General features: G+C 31.3%; 1 protein-coding gene across 3 annotated transcripts in view; it reads left to right on the top strand.

Annotated features, from left to right (window-relative positions):
- LOC123517157 (fatty-acid amide hydrolase 2-like) overlaps positions 1-8,208 on the top strand; it is a 16,895-nt gene extending 8,687 nt beyond the window's left edge. For all 3 annotated transcript variants that reach the window (XM_045277133.1, XM_045277134.1, XM_045277136.1), the window contains 5 exons: positions 3,101-3,215; positions 3,480-3,587; positions 3,959-4,114; positions 7,266-7,448; positions 7,737-8,208. In XM_045277133.1, coding sequence (XP_045133068.1) covers positions 3,101-3,215; positions 3,480-3,587; positions 3,959-4,114; positions 7,266-7,448; positions 7,737-7,838 — 664 coding nt within the window. In that variant the 3' untranslated portion in view covers positions 7,839-8,208. The remainder of the gene's footprint in view (positions 1-3,100; positions 3,216-3,479; positions 3,588-3,958; positions 4,115-7,265; positions 7,449-7,736) is intronic.
- The last annotated feature ends 2,005 nt before the right edge of the window (positions 8,209-10,213 follow it).

Genomic DNA, 10,213 nt, shown 5'->3' on the forward strand with positions numbered 1-10,213 from the left:
TTCTCTGTTCCCTCCTACTTTCTCTATTCTCATTTTCATTCCAAAGCTGGATGTTGCGTCTATGTGCGCAACGACTTAACTTGCTCTCGTGCCCACGCTCTTGAATCTTCCGAGTTTTCCACCATCTGGCTTCGACTTAACAGTCACTCTCAAACTAAATTCATCTGTGCTGTCTATCTCTCCCTAACTCTTCTGACTATAGTAAATTCTTTGACTATTTAACTTCCAAAGTGGAGCACATTCTGTCCCTCTACCCTTTCGCTGAGATTTCCATTCTTGGAGATTTCAATGTTCACCACCAGCTTTGGCTTTCCTCTCCTTCACTGACCATCCTGGTGAACTAGCCTTCAACTTTGCTATCCTCCATGACCTAGAGCAACTGGTGCAACACCCTACTCGTATTCCTGACCGTCTTGGAGACACGCCCAACATTCTTGATCTCTTCCTCACCTCTAATCCTTCTGCTTATGCTGTCACCCTATCATCTCCGTTGGGCTCCTCCGATCACAATCTCATTTCTGTATCTTGTCCTATTTCTCCAATCCTCCTCAGGATCCCCAAAGCGAAGGTGCCTCTGGCGTTTTGCCTCTGCCAGTTGGGGGACCTGAGGAGGTATTATGCTGATTTTCCTGGAATGATTACTGCTTCCGTGTCAGAGACCCATCTCTTTGTGCTGAACGCATAACAGAGGTGATAGTGTCTGGCATGGAGGCGTACATTCCTCATTCTTTTCTCAACCTAAACCTTCTAAACCTTGGTTTAACTCAGCCTGTTCTCGTGCTATACATGATAGAGAGGTTGCCCACAAAAGGTACTTGAGCCTTCCATCTCCTGAATCTCATGCACTTTATATTTCTGCCCGGAATCATGCCAAGTCTGTTCTTCAACTTGCCAAACACTCTTTCATAAATAGAAAATGTCAAAATCTTTCAAACTCAAACTCCCTCGTGACTTCTGGCATCTAGCCAAAACATCTCAATAACTTCACTTCTTCATCTTTCCTCCTTTATTTCATCCTGATGGCACCACTGCCATCTCTTATGTCTCTAAAGCTGAACTCTTCTCTCAAACCTTTGCTCACAACTCCACCTTGGATGATTCTGGGCTTGTCCTCCTCTCCTCCTCCCTCTGACTATTTCATGTCTACAATTAAAATTCTTCGTAATGATGTTTTCCATGCCCTCTGGCCTAAACCCTCGGAAGGCTTATGGACCTGATGGGGTCCCTCCTATTGTTCTCAAAAACTGTGCTTGCTTGCTTGCACCTTGCCTGGCCAAACTCTTTCAACTCTGTCTATCGACTTCTACTTTTTCTTCTTGCTGGAAGTTTGCCTACATTCAGCCTGTTCCTAAAAAGGGTGACCGTTCTAATCCCTCAAACTACCGTCCTATAGCTTTAATCTCTTGCTTGTCTAAAGTTTTTAATCTATCCTGAATAGGAAGATTCTCAAACATCTGTCACTTCACAATCTTCTATCTGATCGCCAGTATGGCTTCCGTCAAGGTCGCTCTACTGGTGATCTTCTGGCTTTCCTTACTGAGTCTTGGTCATCCTCTTTTAGAGATTTCGGTGAAACTTTTGCTGTCACGTTAGACATATCAAAAGCTTTTGATAGAGTCTGGCATAAAGCTTTGATTTCAAAACTGCTCTCCTACGGTTTCTATCCTTCTCTCTGCAACTTTATCTCAAGTTTCCTTTCCGACCGTTCTATTGCTGCTGTGGTAGACGGCCACTGTTCTTCTCCTAAATCTATTAATAGTGGTGTTCCTCAGGGTTCTGTCCTGTCACCCACTCTTTCTATTATTCATTAATGACCTTCTTAACCAAACTTCTTGCCCTATCCACTCCTACGCTGATGATACCACCTACATCTTTCCACGTTCTTTCAGAGACGACCAACCCTTCAGGAAGTCAACAGATCACGCAGGGACGCCACAGAACGCCTGACTTCTGATCTTTCTAAGATTTCCGATTGGGGCAGAGAAAATCTAGTAGTTTTCAATGCCTCAAAACTCAATTCCTCCATCTATCAACTCGACACAACCTTCCAGACAACTATCCCCTCTTCTTCAATGACACTCAACTGTCTCCTCTTCCACACTGAATATCCTCGGTCTGTCCTTTACTCATAATCTTAACTGGAAACTTCACATCTCATCTCTTGCTAAAACAGCTTCTATGAAGTTAGGCGTTCTGAGGCGTCTCCGCCAGTTTTTCTCGCCCCTCCAACTGCTAACTCTGTACAAGGGCCTTATCCGTCCTTGTATGGAGTACTCTTCGCATGTTTAGGGGGGTTCCACTCACACAGTTTTATTAGATAGGGTGGAATCAAAAGCTTTTCGTCTCATCAACTCCCCTCCTCTGACTGACTGTCTTCAGCTTATTTCTCACCGCCGAAATGTTGCATCTCTTTCTATCTTTTGTTGCTATTTTCATGCTAACTGATCTACTGATCTTGCTAACTGCATGTCTCCCCTCCTCCTGCGGCCTTGCTGCACAAGGCTTTCTTCTTCTTCTCATTCCTATTCTGTCCATCTCTCTAATGTAAGAGGTAACCCGTACTCTCTATCATTCTTACCTTTCCTTGGTAAACTCTGGAACTCCCTACCTGCTTCTGTATTTCCGCCTTCCTACGGCTTGTCTTCTTTTAAGAGGGAGGTATCAAGACATTTGCTCCCCTAATTTTGGCTAGCGCTTTTCTTTCGTGTAGAGAACCAGCATCCAAGTGGGTCTTCTTTTTTTCTATTTTATTCTATTTCTTCCCTTGGCTGTCCCTCTCTCCTACATAAAAATTAAAAAAGCAGCAGCAGCAGCAGTAGTACTAGTAGTAGTAGTAATAGTAGTAGTACAAGTAGTAGCAGAAGTAGTATTTATTGTAGTAGTAGTATTTATTGTAGTACTAGTAGTAGTAGTAGTAGTAGTAGTAGCAGTAGTAGTAGTTTCTTTTCTTGTTTTTCTTGTTTTGCGAGTAGATATGACTCTACATATCCTCTAGTGAAGCACAATTTTCATCAATATAACCAATTCTGAAAATTTAATGTTGCATCTTCATTGAGGACTTTTGCACATCAGTAACTCCCTTGTTCCTCCACGTGGGCAGGTGGGTAGATAGTCTGAACTCTCCCTGGTGCCGCCGCACGGAGCCGTCTCTATGCGAAGCCTTGCACACTGCTCACTACCACCTGCACAACTCCTTCGGGGCCACTACTTGCCAGGTAATCTACTCCTCGCTGCTACCTTGAGTCACGTCATTCACTGAGGGAGGCATTTGTTCATCGAGAGAAGCACTGGAATGATAGATGTACTTACAGAAATATTTTACATTGTTGAGATTAAATGATATCCTTAGATGAGCAACGTAACGAGATCCTAATCCACTTAACTCTAATGTTGTTTGTGCGCATGATTTTCAGCATTATTTTCTTAAGATATAATTCTGAATTCACATCCATCGAGATTATTAACATGCGTGAGTACAGTTCCAGTGGCCGATTGATATGGAACACTCAACTGACGTCTGGCGAAACAAACTGGCAGAAGAGAGCAAAGACGAAGCTAGCTTGCTCACCGATATGAAGAACCGTCAGGTGAGGGTCAACTATTCTTATTATTTATGTTGCTTCTTAAAAATAGATAAGTAAATAAACAAAAGCTTGGATGCTGTGCTTTTTTGCATAACATTTCCTTGTTGTGCTTTCTTGCATAATATTTCCCTTTCACAGAGACAACTTTCGTAGTTTCTTTGCTAGGAATGAATAGGCAATTCCTATTCTCCAAGGAAGGGACACTGTGGGCCTGTGGGACTATGGAAGATGGGGTTCCTGCGCTTCCACCGGTCATCACTCGTTAACTGCTCTTGAAGCATTACATAGTTTCAGTATTATTTAAAATAGTTTATTGTCATTTTAAAAGACTCCTATTCTATTCAGTTTCCTCCTTTGTCTCTTCATTCCCACAGGGCACCGTCAACTTACTGGAGGAGTGGCTGCGGTGGACGTTTGGGCGTGGGCGGCACAGCTTCAGCCTACTGACCGTCTCCACCTCATTCAGATATTTTTATAAAAAATTCCTGGACCCACGCTTCAGCTGGAGAAATACTCAGAAAATTTTTTTGGTGAGTTTGTGCATGAGATCCAGAGAAAACAGCGAAGAGAACAAAATATAGGAAATATATTACATGCATATACATACATAGAAAAACGGGCCACAAGGCCGACCTTGCGTTCCTCACGAGTTGAATTAAACTAAAAATCAAAAGATAAGATGATATTGCAGTAAAGAACAACAAAGCAGAAGACTCTCTACTTTACAGTGCTGGTGCAGCACAAGTCCAGCACAATGACGAGGCTGTCCAGTGAGTCAGAACAAGGCGGTCACCATTCCGGTTCCGAAATTTTCATGGTTATATATATATATATATATATATATATATATATATATATATATATATATATATATATATATATATATATATATATATATATATATATATATATATATATATATATATATATATATATATATATATATATATATATATATATATATATATATATATATATATATATATATATATATATATATATATATATATATATATATATATATATATATATATATATATATATATATATATATATATATATATATATATATATATATATATATATATATATATATATATATATATATATATATATATATATATATATATATATATATATATATATATATATATATATATATATATATATATATATATATATATATATATATATATATATATATATATATATATATATATATATATATATATATATATATATATATATATATATATATATATATATATATATATATATATATATATATATATATATATATATATATATATATATATATATATATATATATATATATATATATATATATATATATATATATATATATATATATATATATATATATATATATATATATATATATATATATATATATATATATATATATATATATATATATATATATATATATATATATATATATATATATATATATATATATATATATATATATATATATATATATATATATATATATATATATATATATATATATATATATATATATATATATATATATATATATATATATATATATATATATATATATATATATATATATATATATATATATATATATATATATATATATATATATATATATATATATATATATATATATATATATATATATATATATATATATATATATATATATATATATATATATATATATATATATATATATATGTATATATATATATATATATATATATATATATATATATATATATATATATATATATATATATATATATATATATATATATATATATATATATATATATATATATATATATATATATATATATATATATATATATATATATATATATATATATATATATATATATATATATATATATATATATATATATATATATATATATATATATATATATATATATATATATATATATATATATATATATATATATATATATATATATATATATATATATATATATATATATATATATATATATATATATATATATATATATATATATATATATATATATATATATATATATATATATATATATATATATATATATATATATATATATATATATATATATATATATATATATATATATATATATATATATATATATATATATATATATATATATATATATATATATATATATATATATATATATATATATATATATATATATATATATATATATATATATATATATATATATATATATATATATATATATATATATATATATATATATATATATATATATATATATATATATATATATATATATATATATATATATATATATATATATATATATATATATATATATATATATATATATATATATATATATATATATATATATATATATATATATATATATATATATATATATATATATATATATATATATATATATATATATATATATATATATATATATATATATATATATATATATATATATATATATATATATATATATATATATATATATATATATATATATATATATATATATATATATATATATATATATATATATATATATATATATATATATATATATATATATATATATATATATATATATATATATATATATATATATATATATATATATATATATATATATATATATATATATATATATATATATATATATATATATATATATATATATATATATATATATATATATATATATATATATATATATATATATATATATATATATATATATATATATATATATATATATATATATATATATATATATATATATATATATATATATATATATATATATATATATATATATATATATATATATATATATATATATATATATATATATATATATATATATATATATATATATATATATATATATATATATATATATATATATATATATATATATATATATATATATATATATATATATATATATATATATATATATATATATATATATATATATATATATATATATATATATATATATATATATATATATATATATATATATATATATATATATATATATATATATATATATATATATATATATATATATATACATATACACTTCTTTCGTGTCGCGTGTTAAATTAGATTGCCATTTTTTCACAACAGCCGCAGTGTGTGTGGAGTCACTTCATTAGAACACTGAAGTTTTATTCTAAATAAATCTAAAACAATAACAATGTTAAAAACATTATGTTTCAGAAAACATCAATGAATGTTATTACATACTCGTAGAAAATGCAACACACTAGCGTCTCTGATTATCTAATATAACATTATAAAAGTGGTGATACACAGTATGGAATATTAAGCAAAGTTTACACCAGTAGCTGTGTTGTAGTATGTATATGAGTAAGGCTTCATGAGATTAGAAATGTTCAATGGTAATTTGAATCCAATACGTGCAATGAGCGATGTTCCTGGCAGTATTTTGGTCAAAATCAATCGCAAACATTTTTGCTTTTTTATTTCCATGTGATCAGATAGTTGATCAGCTTGTTTGTTTGTTTGTTTGTTTTTTTGTTTGTTTTTTCATATCAATAGTTCATGGTTAGGCAGACACGTGTTAGTTCCTCCATATTCATTTGCTGCCACGTGTATAATTTGTGGGACAGGAAATCCTCGGCCAGAACAGCGTGCTGCTGACGCCCACGATGCCTGCAGTGGCGCCCTTCCATGGAGAACTTCATTGCTTCTGGAAGGACATGAGCTTCACCGCCATCGCCAGTGCCACTGAGCTGCCCTGCACTTCCGTGCCTCTTGGCCTCAGCAAGGAAGGCTTGCCCCTGGGACTACAGGTACTGTTCAGTGCTATGATCCAGTTGTGTTTTTCTTGTGTGAACTCCTTGAAGTAAGACTGTTTACTATTAAGATCTGCTGAGACGCTAACAAGTGTGTATCACGTGAGTCGATGTGTGTGCTGCCCTTAAGTATACTTCATTCTTATCTTGTTTTCTCTGTAACAGATCTTATCTCCCACTGTTCATTTATCGCGATGTCGTATTGTTCTGCTCAGCGTGTGGGATGGAGGTATTTATCTATCAGCAGACTATGATTCATCAAATAATTTTCCTTCCTTGATGCAGATAATAACGACTCCAGGGAACGACCACTTGAGTTTGGCAGTAGCGGCGGCGCTAGAAGACAAGTTTGGTGGGTGGGTCTCCCCGTCACCAATCATCGTCTAGCGCAGAGGTTATCAAACCAAAGCATTCCGATCCTGCTTAGGGTCGGGACCTTAAGTGGGATCGGTATGCTCATTAAGTGAGTCATGGGGTCGATGGGGTCACTGAGATATCTCCAAGGCCTATGGGTACGAAATACCACAGCAGGGATTACGAGACCATGTCATATTCGTACTAGCGCAAATGATAAATAATAATTGTCTTAAGCACCCTTAAACGAGCCACGACCGTTGAATCCCCCTCTCCCTCACTCCATTACTACACTTCCCGCTCTTACATCGTCGTGAAATCAGTGTAATCTAAATTCAATTTTATCTCCTTATTTACTAATTTATTACAAAATTTTCACATCCTCATTATCGTCAGCACCAGAAAAACTTTGGTATATAACTATATATGCAAAAGAATCCTTACCTCCATGGTTTTTCACAATTATGAAATTAAATCCATATAAAAGCGGAATCAAGACAAAAAAAAAAAACATTCTGAACTTAAAAGGAAAAAAAAACTGTTGATCGAAAGTCAAGAGGAATGATACGTGAAAAGGAACGTTTTATATTTAGAGGAACAGTTAAATTTTATTGAATGATGGTTATCTACACTCAATTCTACAGTGTGGCCTTGCTTCAAGCGTCCTCCTTCGTTACTATCTACTTGTTTTTTTTTTTAGTAGTTCACTCGCTCTCCTTGAGATAAGCAACGAAGAAAAGGCGAGTGTATTCATCGTTGCACACATAAATACCTACAATAATCCTTCTGTACTTTTCTAATGTACATTGTCTGAGAGCATGATTTTTTTTTTTTTTCACTATATCAGATAGCAATTTCTTTCGCACAGACACACACACACACACACACACACACACACACGGCCCGGTAGCTCAGTAGTTAGAGCGCTGGCTTCACAAGCCAGATGACCGGGGTTCGATTCCCCGGCCGGGTGGAGATATTTGGGTGTGTCTCCTTTCACGTGTAGCCCCTGTTCACCTAGCAGTGAGTAGGTACGGGATGTAAATCGAGGAGTTGTGACCTTGTTGTCCCGGTGTGTGGTGTGTGCCTGGTCTCAGACCTATCCCAAGATCGGAAATAATGAGCTCTGAGCTCGTTCCGTAGGGTAATGTCTGGCTGTCTCGTCATAGACTGCAGTAGATCAAACAGTGAATTACACACACACACACACACACACACACACACACAAGATCATATCTACATACAAATAATTCCATGGTTATGATTGTAGTAGTTTTCCCGATGAAACAAGAGTTAAATCACACGTTTCTCATGTAAAAGTGTTTTATCTGAAGACGTAGTTGTGCCTGCTGCTCAGGTGGAACTCATGAACTAGGTCCTAAATGTTCCTGAGCTGACTGTTGTTCTAAGACTAAGAAAGGAGCATCTCTTTCTGATTCCGATGGGATCCAGTGCATCCTGAAGTTGTATCGTGTCTGTGCCTCCAGCTAGCGAAGGACATTGATGCCATCCCAATACAAGACTATGAAACTCAGTCCAGCGCATGAAATGCTCACAAACAACTAATTTATTCAGCAATGTGAGGATCCAATCATCTACTATATATTTATATATTTACAGTTACAGTAATTACACTGGTTCAGTTTGGATGCGTTTTACACTATTGTATGACCTGAGCGAACAGGCAGCAGGTGTTTGCTTGGTGATCTAAGCATGTGATTTATTATTATAATTCAGTTTAGGATGAATTAAATATATTTGAGAAAGATGCGTTTTAATCCTCAAACAGAGGTAGATCTTACACATTAAACGTTAGGTATATCCGATGATATATATATATATATATATATATATATATATATATATATATATATATATATATATATATATATATATATATATATATATATATATATATATATATATATATATATATATATATATATATATATATATATATATATATATATATATATATATATATATATATATATATATATATATATATATATATATATATATATATATATATATATATATATATATATATATATATATATATATATATATATATATATATATATATATATATATATATATATATATATATATATATATATATATATATATATATATATATATATATATATATGAGAGGCGAAAGCTAGCCAAGGGCAACAAAAAAAAAAAAAGCCCACTTAGTTGCCAGTCTACTTGCAGGTCCGAAAGAGTTAGTCAAAAGAAAGGGACAAATCTCATGAAACCTCCCTCTTAAATTGTAGGGAGGTGGTGACATAGTGGATAAGTTAGTGTGCGTAGGATCGGGCAGTGGGATCGGGCAGACGTCCCACCACATACTGCTTTGAAGCTGTCATTTGTCGAGTGGTTTAAAGTTACCTACATGTCAC

Source organism: Portunus trituberculatus, chromosome 41 (genome assembly GCF_017591435.1).
Source record: "Portunus trituberculatus isolate SZX2019 chromosome 41, ASM1759143v1, whole genome shotgun sequence".
Taxonomy (NCBI): domain Eukaryota; kingdom Metazoa; phylum Arthropoda; class Malacostraca; order Decapoda; family Portunidae; genus Portunus; species Portunus trituberculatus.